General features: G+C 38.6%; 1 protein-coding gene across 10 annotated transcripts in view; it reads right to left on the reverse strand.

Moving 5' to 3' along the window:
- CLEC16A (C-type lectin domain containing 16A) overlaps positions 1 to 12,858 on the reverse strand; it is a 204,313-nt gene that overhangs the window by 187,838 nt on the left and 3,617 nt on the right. For all 10 annotated transcript variants that reach the window (XM_043494551.1, XM_043494549.1, XM_043494550.1 and 7 more), the window contains exons 2-3: positions 2,599 to 2,727; positions 1,408 to 1,541 (exon numbers count right to left, since the gene is read on the reverse strand). In XM_043494551.1, the coding sequence (XP_043350486.1) occupies positions 1,408 to 1,541; positions 2,599 to 2,727 (263 nt within the window). The remainder of the gene's footprint in view (positions 1 to 1,407; positions 1,542 to 2,598; positions 2,728 to 12,858) is intronic.

A 12,858-nucleotide genomic window follows, 5' to 3' on the forward strand; every position in this document is an offset into this window, starting at 1 on the left:
TCAAGGTTTATTTTTGAAAAACGTTTATCATTTTAAATTTTCATAGATGTGAAAACAGGTTAAGCAATTTTTTTTGTTTTTATCGATTTAAATTTTCACACTTGCAGGAAATTATAGAGGATGGCGTGGGGAGGAATCAGACAATTTAATGATAGTAGACACAGCTTAAAAAGTTAAAGTTTCATAACTGCTACAACACAAATTGTCAACATCATGTGTCAAAACAGATGAAGTAGATATCCTTAAATCAAACTAAGTTTTCAAGCAGCATTTTTCCTTATTTTGCCTCCATAAATTTTGATCACCATCGATGGAAATGGGTTTTTGTTTTGGGGTTGTTGGGTGCAGGGTGTACAGTAAAATCAATGTTTACCGACACTTAGCAATACAAATTTAATCCTTCCAAGCCTAGTTTATATATATATTAGTGCCTGACAATGAAAAGTGCTTTGTAAGCACAACCTAGCAGTAATCAAGTCTCCATTGGACAACTAAATACCCCTATTTTTAGGTTGAACAATGCAAATGACTACTTCAATTAGCAGTAATATATAGAAGTAATTCTCATTAACTTCTTGCAAAAGGCTTGGCTCCCAAAGATAGGATTATAATGAGAACAGAATACACTTGTCTATATTATGTTTCTTCTGTAAGCATGCTGTAGCTGGTGATCAAATCTTAGGCATTACAAATCAAGTATTTATTTAAAATAGCATTTTCCCCCTCCATATTATTTACCCTCAAAAGCTTATGCATGGATGCTGTCCTGGCCAATTTTGTCTCTCTTATTTAGCAATAATTTATTTTTTTCTCCCTTCATATGTTTCTAAAGGACCTTAAAATTAACCTGGTGTTTTGTTTGGATGCCAACCCCTCTGATCACAGAACAGCTACAGCAAACGGCTTTGTTAGCAGGTGTATGCTTCCACTGCTAGTTCTGCAACAGCTAAGTACATACATTTGAGACCCTAATTTACCAGTGATTTTCTACGGTTGTTGGGTTTTAAATTCCTCATTTGAGTAGAAGACTTATAATCTAGAACATACTCAATACAATGTTCACATTTTAAATAGCCCTTTAAAAAGACCACATATTAAATCTTTCCAAATTTTTTTACTATTTGCTTTCAACAATACAACCCAAAGGTGGTTTTTCGTTTTGTTTTAACCACCCACACACACACAGTGGAAATTTATGATGAACCACTTTAGAGTGGAGTTGCATTGGAAATCCAATGCTGTTTTATTAAAAAAATTAATCTCACAGAGGTAGTTAGATGACTTGAGTCCTAAAAAATTGTACATTAGCTTTTAGAGTTAATAAAATGGAGAGCAATTACACCATGTGCTGAAGCTTTGATTTGTTTAATAAGGAGAACAAACTTTTAATAAGAAATGTGTCCTTACAGAGTGATGTCTCATGACTAATATTCTCAAAGAGGATGTTCAAGGTCTGCAGCAGCTGTACACATACATAACGACCAGATTTCTGACGCAGGATATTCAAGAAGAAAACAAACATGTTCTTCTCTAAGAAAAAGCTAGAAGATAATGTAAAAGCATTACTGATTCATTCATTATTTTTTAAAAAAGGATGAACTGTTGGTTTGACTTGGGGGCTTATTTTTTGTAAGCTTGACAACTTTCATATTGTATAGCTTTGTAATATTGCATCCATTTACTGACAAAGTGTCTCTCTGTCAAAAATTAAACTAACCAGGATGTTTGAAGAGCATTCAAATTAATAAACAAAAGGGATAAAGATCTAAGGGCTAGTCAGACATGTAATGTCCAAGTGAACAGAAAAGTAGGCTTCCTTACCCTACAAACTCATGAAAGCAGTTTTGTAGGAAAGGATCTTTGAGTGGAAATATTTTACTGGAATTTCCTAGAGCTTAAAAAAAAAAAATCCACTAAAAGTGTCAGCTTGTCTTCTACTGTGTTTTGTCGTCATACAGGGGGGGGTGGGGGGGGGAAGGGGGAGAATCAGAAAGAAAGGTCTGTTATTACATTTAGAATGACTCTATACACCTAATACTCTGTAGACCTTAAAAAGGTTACTACATCATATTTGCTGCCAAAGCTTACCATGGCATATGAACATCAAAATGGTACAATGAAGCAGCTTTGAATTTGTCAGAATTTTTTAAAATAATGATTTATTGTTTCCTCTAACATACCAATCCTCAGTAGGATGAGAGGTTATGTTACCTTTCTAGTAATACCAATTATAAGTACACACCCCTTTGTAAAGCTGTCTTAAGAGCATCAACCATGTACCACCATCTCTGCATGTAATTCCTCTTCCCCCTCCACAATGAAGTGTGTTTAGGAACTCTACGAAAAATAGTTTGTTCAAGTATAAATTAAGAAACTTACTTAAAGTAACTGATGACTCGCACTGTAGGAAAGCTAACCTCTATGGACAGCTGAATTATAGCTAGCACACATTTGGTCGAAACCATAGTGCAAGCTTCACAATTCATCTCAATCTACAAATGCCAACCCCGCCCATATCAGCTGATCAACAATTTTGATTTAATTGGTTAGGTTTTGTTTGGTTTTGTTTTTTAAACAGTGAAGCTGTAAAGCACTTACTCAAACACAGAGCTGTCATTCTGATCTCCCCATATAAGGATCTCAGTTATAGAACGAATAGTCTCCACTAACAGATTGCGGTTGTGATCCGTTACTGTAGTATTTTTGGTCAAAACATGATACATATACCTGAGGAGAGGAGAAAAGAGGAGAAAAATGTAATTAGTTACTATTGTCATGTTTAACAATGTTGGGCTGTGATTTTCACAATCACTGTCAAATGTTCTCTACTAACCTATTCTCCCAATTATTACTATATCCCAGGAAAGAAACTTGATTTTTCCCCCCGATGCAATTGCTTCTGTTTACTTTAAAAATGACATTGGAGGTGGGGTAGAGAATGACGACAAGCGCCATGTACATAATAAAAAGGATTATTAAAACAATGTGATTATGTTGACTATTTACCCTCTATATTTGTTTTTGTAATTTGTTGGGTTTCTTAAGTGAGTAGGTTATGGTTGGGTAAGAATAGCATGGGAAAAGGGAGAGAAGAGAAAGCGAAAGGGATAAATGTATAGTTACAGGGTGTAAGGAGAGATATAAATATCCCTGAGAGGTTAATTCTAGCAGGTTGCATGTAAAGTTAGCTGAAATACATACTGCATCATTACAGCGATAGAATTGCTGCATGGAATGCATCTTTGTTTGAATTCTTAATTGTTTATAGCAGTCAGGGATGTCTGGACTCCACCTTAGTTGGAGCTGAGTTGCACAGACTTGGACCTTCTGTATTTAGACACTACTTTGAGAGGAGGTGGGTCCAAGGCTCAGTCTGAACTGAAGGGCTAAATTTTATGACTGAAAACTCCAAAAGTCTTAACCAGGACCGATAGGAAACACCACGAGTGCCTGTACACAGCTGTACAATCTAATTTTACTTGGGTAAATACGTGAAAATAGAAGAAAAGCACAACATACGTTATGTTAGGGAAATTATTTTGTAGTTATAAAAGAGTTAAGCCACATTTTTGTTAGACTTGTAAGTAAATTTATGTATTTTCACACTCTTAAGTGCCACAGTTATGTTGACTGAACTTTTAAGTGTAGACCAGGCCCTAGCCCTGTCTCAAAGAGGACTAGAGCAAACTGCATTTATAAACTGTTAATGTATATCAGCAGGGTCCACACAGACAGTAAGCCCTTAGAATACTAGTGCAAAGTAGAATCATACCCCAAGCTTGCCATGAACTAAAATGTTCATTAAGACAAGGAGACCCACATGCAATACTCCATCTCACGGATGATTCTATCCTGACCTATCTACTTCCAACTTTCTTGCAGGAAAACAGCATGTTTTATGCTGAGTCACCCTCACATTGTGAGCTGTGTCTACATTAGGAAATTTAACCACTGCTGAAAATGGGTGTGAATTTTAAATGATGCAGAACATTGTCTAACTACTAGTTTAGACCAGAACAAACTGTTCAGCACAGAGTCCAAGAGTTTCAAAATATGCCCAGCTCCAAAAGCCCTGCCAAAACTACAACTGTCAAGTCATGATAAGAAAAGGAAAGTTTGAAAGTAGTTAATACATTCTGCAGATAATTCCTCCCACTGTAATGTATCTTCAACCTCAGTTCTTCTTTATATCATTTAAAATCAATTACACTGTGTGTTATTAGGACAGAGTTTTACACGACTCCAACTGTCCTCCCAGGTAAGTACTTGTAGAGAATCCAAATGAGGAAAACTGAAATTTAGTATGATCCAATGTTAAAATGTACATACTTACTCAGTTAACCATATTTATTACAGTATGCCTAAGGATCATCCAAGAATGGATCCCATTACGCTAGGCACAGTAATGCCCCTAAACAGTCCCTGCCCCTAAAAGCTTACAGTCTAAATAGACAAGGCCCAGGCAGAGTGAGAGAAGGGGTGTTACAAGCAGAGAGAACAGTGTGATGTAGCAAACATTAGCTCCCCTTGGGGGTGGAGGAGAGGGTTAGTTCAGAGGTAACTATCAACTGTGCAATATTTTGCATATATTCAGCCCTGTTTATCTGAATTAACTGTGAACCTGAACTATCACATGTACAGAGAAATGAAGCCATGTAAGTGGCTGCATTCATTAGAAATGAACTAAATTACATTTCAGAAGACTGGGGGGAGGGGAGCGGGAGAGAATAAGTCCAATAATGCAATGCTGGTCAAAGTAAACAGTAGAAACAGTCGTAAGATATTACTCAACTTTGCCCCCAAGACACTATACATTGCAAAGCATTTCTGAGCTGTTTCCTAAAGGGTTACCAAAAACCAATTTTGTTTAGTACACAATGTGACAAATTGCAAAAACTAAATTTGAACACATTTTAACATGCCGCCTTTGTGAATAGGACTTTATATTCTTGGAAACTGATTACAGGTTTCCCAGTTGTTTGGTGAATTTTACTGGAAAACTCATTGTTGCTTAATTTTATACTTGTTCTTTTGGTAACCTAAGTGATAAGGTGAGGGCCGGTCTGCACTGGGAACCTACATTTGCTAGCTACTTCTTTAAGGGGTGTGAAAAATCCACACGCCCGAGAGACAACTATGCTGATCTAACCTCTCTAACCTTCTGCTGACCTCGCTACCACCTCAAGGAGGTGGATTACCCACACCAACGGGAGAAACCCTCCTGCACCGCTGTAGTGGTTAAAGTGTAGACATAAGTCTGCATGCATTTCCTTGGGTTTCAGTGTTGCTGCTGTTGTAATTAACTCTCCTGGTCTGTGAAGGGGCAGGCGACTTTGTGGGGAAAAAAACCAGTGTTTCTAGGTCTCAAGGCCAAAATTTACACTTATGATTAGATATGCATAAGAATAGGATCAAGCACTAATTAAATATTCCCTGACAAAAGCTATGCTAAAGCTCAGTGTTATGTTTCATTAACTTAAGGTGAAAACCACTGCAGGGATGTTGTGCAGATTAATTTTATACCATGTAATATTACATACAAGAAAGCTACTTTAAAAAGAACATTATGGTTGCAATGTCAAACACTGAAAAGTTAGGAAAAGCTGAATTCAAGTTGCCCATACAGCCTTAATTCAGACACATTGTGTGTATGCATTATGATATGGTCTTTAATTACGTGATCACATAGTTTTTACCACAGGCAGGACCCCAACCTCATTCAGTGCATAGGAGGAGTGGTACTCAGGTAACGAATTAGGTATGAAGGACAAAAGGCTGATTCATATTAGTTTATGAATACTATTTGTGACCAGGTCATGTGAAATGTTTATGTATGTCTATACATAAAAGAAAAGGAGTCTCTAAGGTGCCACAAGTACTAACAAATTTGTTTGCGTACTGCATGTACAGGTGGTTTCGTTTATTAGCAGGGATGTTACGAAGCAAGTAGGAAGGGTCCAGATAAACCACCACCAAACACACAGTCAGGAAGTTAAGAAACAATACTAAATTCCACATTCCAGCAAAAATTACACAACTGTTTTGCTAAGGCTGGAGGCTAAGATAAAAGGACACTAAACAGTTAAAAGGTCTTGCAAGAGGGGGAACAGCTGTCAGTGAGCTGTCTGGAAAGAACAGGCTGAGGAAGGGAACCAGTGGAAAAATAGCCTGTGATTGTGTAATTAAAGCAGAGGTCCTCAAACTCTGGGATGTGCCCCCCAGATGGTGCGGAGGAGCTTTTGGGGGAGGGTGCAGCTGGGACCCGGGCCAGTCCCCACGGGGACGCAGGGAGGAAGTGCCCCGCTGTGGCCCTGCCTGCCGGCTCCCTTACCCTGTCCACATCGCCCCGCCTGGCCAGCCCCTTTAGCCTATCTGCATTCCCCATGCCCAGAGCCACAACCCTGCTCCCAACTCTGGCTTGGAGGGAGAGGGGAGCTGACAGGATGAAGGAGGGGGAGGCACGAGGTAAAAAGTTTGAGGACCACTGAATTAAAGACTATCATATTGCTGATAGACAAGAGGGGCAAATTAAGACTCCATGGACAACCAAGTCACCCAAGTTTTAACAGATTACAAGAATAAAATTAATACTTTCAGAAAGAAACAGTCTATTTTTATCAGGGAAGTTGGAGTATATTTTTAACTACTAATTCTATGTACTTCATTCAAAGGAGCATGGCTTGGTTTCAAAAACAAGTTTTGAAAAACAAAAAGTCAAGAAACCCAGAAGAAAATTAACTAATCAGACTGATTTTCTTCTTTCTACACTCTGGAAGAAACCCAGCAGCACTGCTCTTTTTCCTCATGCCTGTGAACAAGGTGATTCATCTTTCACGTCAGGACAGTACCCAGAATTTGTTTTACAGATGGGTACCTCTCTTTGTTGCTGGACACTGAGCTTGGATTGAAATACACAATTCAGTAGCAAAAAATGAAGCAAAATCTGCAGCTGTGTCCCTTCACAATGTCATCGTTTTGGATTTCACAAGAAGGTGGGAAAACTGAAAACAGTCAATGATTGGTAACACTTCTGTCTGTTTGCGCCACTCCAGAATCTCTTACCTCCTTCCCTACCTAGAAGCAGCAAAGCAGCATGCTCTTACCTACTAGAGTGTTGGCACTACCAGTAAATGTATGTCTGAAATTTATTAGAGTCACGGTGTCTTCATCAGCCTCACAGATCACAACGTAGGCAGTTACTACTTTCAAGGCCTCTCCCTTGTAACAGTTTGTAACACCATTACACGCCCAGTAACTCAGGCCTACATGTCATCTCCAACTATGACCTCCCTAGACCCATTCCCAAATCTTGCCACTTCTTCCTCCATAACATTGCAAAGATCCAGCCTGTTCTGTCTGCATCACTAAAACTTTTCCCAACTCTTAATTCTTGTCTTGACTTCTTGTCTGTGGCCTGCCTATCATCTCTAGTCTATTCATAACGTTCCTATGAACATACTGTTCCTGACCTATTCTGATCATGTCAGCCCCACCTTCTAGCCCAGCTTCAGTTTGAGGCCTCTTGTCCAAATTTCTTGGTCCCTTCATAACTTACTATTTTTGTATCTTACCATGTCACCCTCAAATCATCTATTTCCCCACCCCCAAAACAAATAACAGAAATATTTATTGAACACTTCTGCCTCTTCTACATTATTGATAATTCTACCATTTCCATCCAGTAATAGACTAATACCATTGTTAGGATTCTTTTTGTTACAAACCTATTTTAAAAACTCTTCCTCGTTGTCCTTAACTTTACTGAACACAAATTTCTCTTTGCTTCCCTTATCAATTTTCTACAATTCCCAGTTTCTGATTTATATTAATTTTTTTTGTTTAATTTTTTAGCTGCCTTCACTTCCCTCTAAACCAGGGCAGGTTTTTTTAAACCAGTATGGCATTCTTCCTTGATTGCTGGACTGTGGCTTTTTTGTCATCTAGTAAAGTCTTCTTAAACAATTCTCAATCATTCTGATTCAATTATTCCTCCCAGCTGATTTGGCTTAATTCTTTTCAGATTTGTGAAATTGGCCATTTTAAAGCATCAAGTATATATATATACACACACACACACACACACACACAGGACACTATATATATATATACACATCACTGTTCTAGTTTTTATTCTGTTTGCACATTATAAATGTGATTAAGTCAGTCATGATCACCTATACCTAAGGTTACCATTAATTTTTAGTTCTGGGATCAGGTCATCTTTATCTGTCAAGACGAAGTTTTATAGAATTCCCCCATGCTGGATGCAACACTTTAAGGTAGGAAATTGTCATCTATAATATTTAGAAATTCCAAGAATGTTTTAGTACTGGCAGCATTAGATCTCCAGCACGTGTCACTCAAATTGAAGTATCCCATGATCACACAGCTTTTTTCCTATACATTATATAGGTGCACAATACAGTCATCCTGCCGCCTAATGTGGTCTGTAGCAGACAACACTTACTACCTCATCATGTGCCTTATCTGTTAGGCTACTGATCTATAAGCATTCAGAATCATTTTCTTCTAAGTTGTTGGTGACTCAGAAACAGATAATGCCATTTTCAACACCACCACTCTCCCTTCTTCCTAAATAGGTTACGACCATTGATTTTATCTTTCCAGTCATGGGAATCATCCCACCAAGTTTCAGTAATACTATATGGAATGCTTTCCCTTAATTAGTCCAAAAAGAAACTATTCACACCTGCTTCAAATCCTTCCTCAAGACCCAACTTCTACCTTGTCTAAGTTAACTAATAATAATGAAGCAAGAGGCCAGTGGGGGTTAATTTTTCTTTAATATTTTAAAACTAAAAATAACTGAAGCCATTTAGCTGTGCACATGATTAATTTATTAAACCTGGTGTTGGTCTCACCATAACTCATTCTCCTTCCTCCATTCCCTCTATTTGTATATCATATCTACTTATATCTGGTCTTAAACTAGACTCATGGTCTTCAGGGCAGGGACTGTCTTACTATGTGTTTACAAAGCACTCAATAAAATGGGCTCTTCACCTTGACTGGAGTTTCCAGGCACTATCATTAAAAAAAACCCCAAAGTAGTCCACAACACAAAACAAAAGGTAGCATAGTACAGACCTCACATTCCTCAAGTCTCAGCAAAGTAGCCAAGAAAAGATTGGGCCACCAAATTAGCTCGTTGACTCCTAGAAGTGGCATTTCCAGATCAAAGATGAGTCACAGACCTGTCTGTCTGAGGAAGAGTACATTATTTCTGTCTACACCATACTTGTTGTCTGGAAAATACTTCGTATCTGCCACTCTAGCACCTTTATGAGCCCTAAACATCTTTTTCTTAATAAGAAAAAAAAAAAAGAAAGAATCAAGCTCTTAGTTACAGATCTAATCTACCTATCCACAGAAGTCAATAGGAGCAGAATCAGGTCATATGTTGGCAAGTATGCATAAAGATAAGCTGTTTCACTACGTGCTGTTCAGGGTAAGAAATGGGGCTTACTTTACTATTGTACAGTGCCTAACACGCTGTGGCACGACCAGAAATAAATAATAAATTCACATTTTTGATTACGTGAAGTATAATTCATTGGGAAGTTTCTCTAGAAAACAAAACTAGAGGATATAAGTTGTTTTCTGACAGAATTTATCATTTTACCAAAAGAAATGGGAAAGCACCGTACACCAGTGAAAACAAACATGGAAAGGTAAGTGGCAGGGATGTTCCACAGCCATATTCTGTGCTGCCTTGTTGGAGACTCATTTTAAGAGAAGGATTTAAGGAAAGACACTAGGCTTTACTCTGAAAGATACTCTACACAACAGCAGTTCTCAACCTTTTGGGGCTCAAGACCCATTTGTAAATGTGTATGGCCTGTCACAACCCAGTAAATAGTCTGGGGGTGGAGGCCCTGGGGTGGTTTTTAATTGGATCCTGCCCCCCATGGGGGGTTGCCCAGCACTCAGCCCAAATTGGTGGCTCCTGTACTACAGGGCTGGCTAGGCTTGGCTCTCTGCTCTGGACACTGGTACCCCCAGGGTGGCAGCACCACTCAAGTTTGGCCCTGCCCCCCCCAACTGGACCAAATTTGAGAGAGTGGAGTTGTGACCTGGCTCATAGGGTGCAGTGCCACTAACTCAAATTTGGCTTACCCAGATTCCTGTCATCATGATGGCTGGGCCAAACCTGAGTGGCACTGGGACCCCAAAGTTGCAGTGTGGGGAGCAGGGAGTCAAGCCCAGTCAGCACTTTGGGATAGGAGCCACAGGAACTGCCACATGACCCTTTTAAACATTCTGGCGACCCAATTTTGGGTCCCAAACAACAGGTTGAGAAACCCTGCCCTACAACACGATACAGGAAACAGAACTGCTATAAATGCAACAGAAAATAGAAAGTTAGATCAAATCTTAGATGATCATAGATCAGTACATGGGACCAACGTGCATAAATGACTGAAAAAAAACATGCTAGCATTATAACATATGCATTGTTCACAATCAACCTGTAAATTAAACAAAACCCAATAGCCCATCCTACCCTTTCCCCAAGGAGAACCAAAAAAAAAAAAAAAAAAAAAAAGATATTCAAAGTTCTAGATTTCACTGCCTGATGTTGCTTTTGAGTTTAAGTTACAACCTAATCCAAACATGAAGCATATTACAGAATGACTTAGTATAATTATGAACAGACTGTTAATCATATCCGTGTTCTCCTCCAACTCAAACGGGAGGAGCAAAATAATCTACATTTAGAGACACCTTTCATTACATGATCTCAAAGCAATTTACAATAATTAAGCTTCAGAACATTGCTGTTGATCAGGAAACCTGTTTTATAGTGTAGTAAACTGACACACAGATGAGTCACCTACCTCTCAATCAGTTGCACAGCCTGCAAGTACCAGCTCCCACTCCCCTGCTTTAGGCCACACAAGAATTGCAGTCAGTATGTAACTTTTTTAAAAGATTTCTTTTACGTTCTAAAATGTAGTGGTCACAAATAGTTATGTACAATTGTTTGCATATGATGCGTCTCCCAAAATGTCAACATGAAAAGGTGAAATAAAGCCAGTTTGTGGTTTTGAACCTACCAAGGTTGCAAACCATCTTGGCAGTCAAGAAATTAGGGAATTTTTAGAACTATGCATGAGTCATGCTCATGAAAATACAGTACCTTACGAGTACTGCCCAGAGCCAAGTATACTACAGCACAACGAGATGTAAGGTAACATTTTGCCACACAACTCTACCAATGCTCTTCAGTCCTGACCTGAAACATCCATTTCATGTCTACAGTGAGTGCTGATCATGTCAAACTGTGCTATGGATTAGTGGTATTGATAACATACATGCAGCAATAATTACTTAGTGCCTGTTTATTCCAGTTTAAAAATAGGAAGATGCACAGAATATATACCACCACCAATGGCACTAAATATGATTACCAATTAAGGATTTGCAAATCCTTATTCATAAGAGGAATCCATTTGACTTCAATGAGATTTACTATGGGGCAAAGACTATTCACATGAGTAAAGATTATCAGGATCAGGCTCTAATATAGTACACCAAGAACTGGGTCTTTCTTCTCAGTGTGTGGTATGATTGCCAAAAACAGTAAATGTGATCAGTTTGTCAAACACCACTAGCTCAAGATGTTGTAGCCTGGTTAACTACTCCTGGTTAACTAGCAGCTCATCAATTGTAATTTAGGACATTTTACAAGAATGAATGGATAGCTCATATATGACACTCACTTTCTGTTCCTCACATGACCGATCAAATTATAATTTCCTGAAGTATTTCAGGAGTCTTCTATTCAAATAAATTGAAATGTATGTTTTAGATTAACTGTAATGGTACTGTACTGTTTAATACAACCATCACTGTGGTATCTGAATATAATCAAAATCACAAAGCAAATATTCTGTCACAAAGATGATGGCCTCCCTATTTGTCTTGTAAAGGGGTGAGGGAGTGTGTCATAAGTATACTTTCATTATCTTCAGAGATGTTATTGGGGGAAGCTAATGTAAGGTACATTACAACAGGTAATTCCAGTATCCAGTGCATGGTCGTTTCAAAGCCATGGATGAGCTGCTGGGAAACCTTAATTTCTGATCCCTGCAAGGTTTATCCATCTAAAATATTATGTGTAAAGAGAGGAAGGCATCAGAATAATGAAGTGACAGCTTCAATTTTCATGATGATGTTTGCTAAAATGATACCTACACTCAGAGAAAATACTAAGATGGAAAGAGGTAGGCCAGGGGAATTTGTCATTTTTCTTAGTAGAATATTACTTAGTCTTGAAAAATCCATTCACCTATTCATCACTGGCAAGTAGAAAGCTTCTCCTGGCAAATAAGGAGAGAAAGCCATCAATTATGGCGACAAGGTAGGTAAGGTTTATGGATCAACTTCTGTTGGTTAAAGAGACAAGCTTCCGAGCTTACACGGAGCTCTTGCTCAGGTCTGGGGAAGGTACTCAGAGCGCCACAGCTAAAACACAAGGTGGAACAGATTATTCAGCATAAGTAAACATATTCTAAGGCTTTGTCAACACTAGAAAATGAGGTTGGTTTAACTATGTTGGTCAAGGTGTGAAAAATCCACACCCCTGAGCAGCACAGTTAAACCTACCTAAATCCGATTTAGACAGCACTAGATTGACAGAAGAATTCTGCCATTGTCCTAGCTACTGCCTGTCAAGGAGGTGGACTATCTAACGCCAAAGGGAGAACCCCTCCCCGCAGCATAAGTAGTGTCTACATTCAAGTGCTGCAGTGGTGCAGCTATATTGCAGTAGCATTTTAAGTGTAGACTAGCCATTCAAAGTGAAGTGGCACATTAACACCCCTGCAGTGGTAG

Source organism: Dermochelys coriacea, chromosome 10 (genome assembly GCF_009764565.3).
Source record: "Dermochelys coriacea isolate rDerCor1 chromosome 10, rDerCor1.pri.v4, whole genome shotgun sequence".
In the NCBI taxonomy this organism is placed as follows: domain Eukaryota; kingdom Metazoa; phylum Chordata; order Testudines; family Dermochelyidae; genus Dermochelys; species Dermochelys coriacea.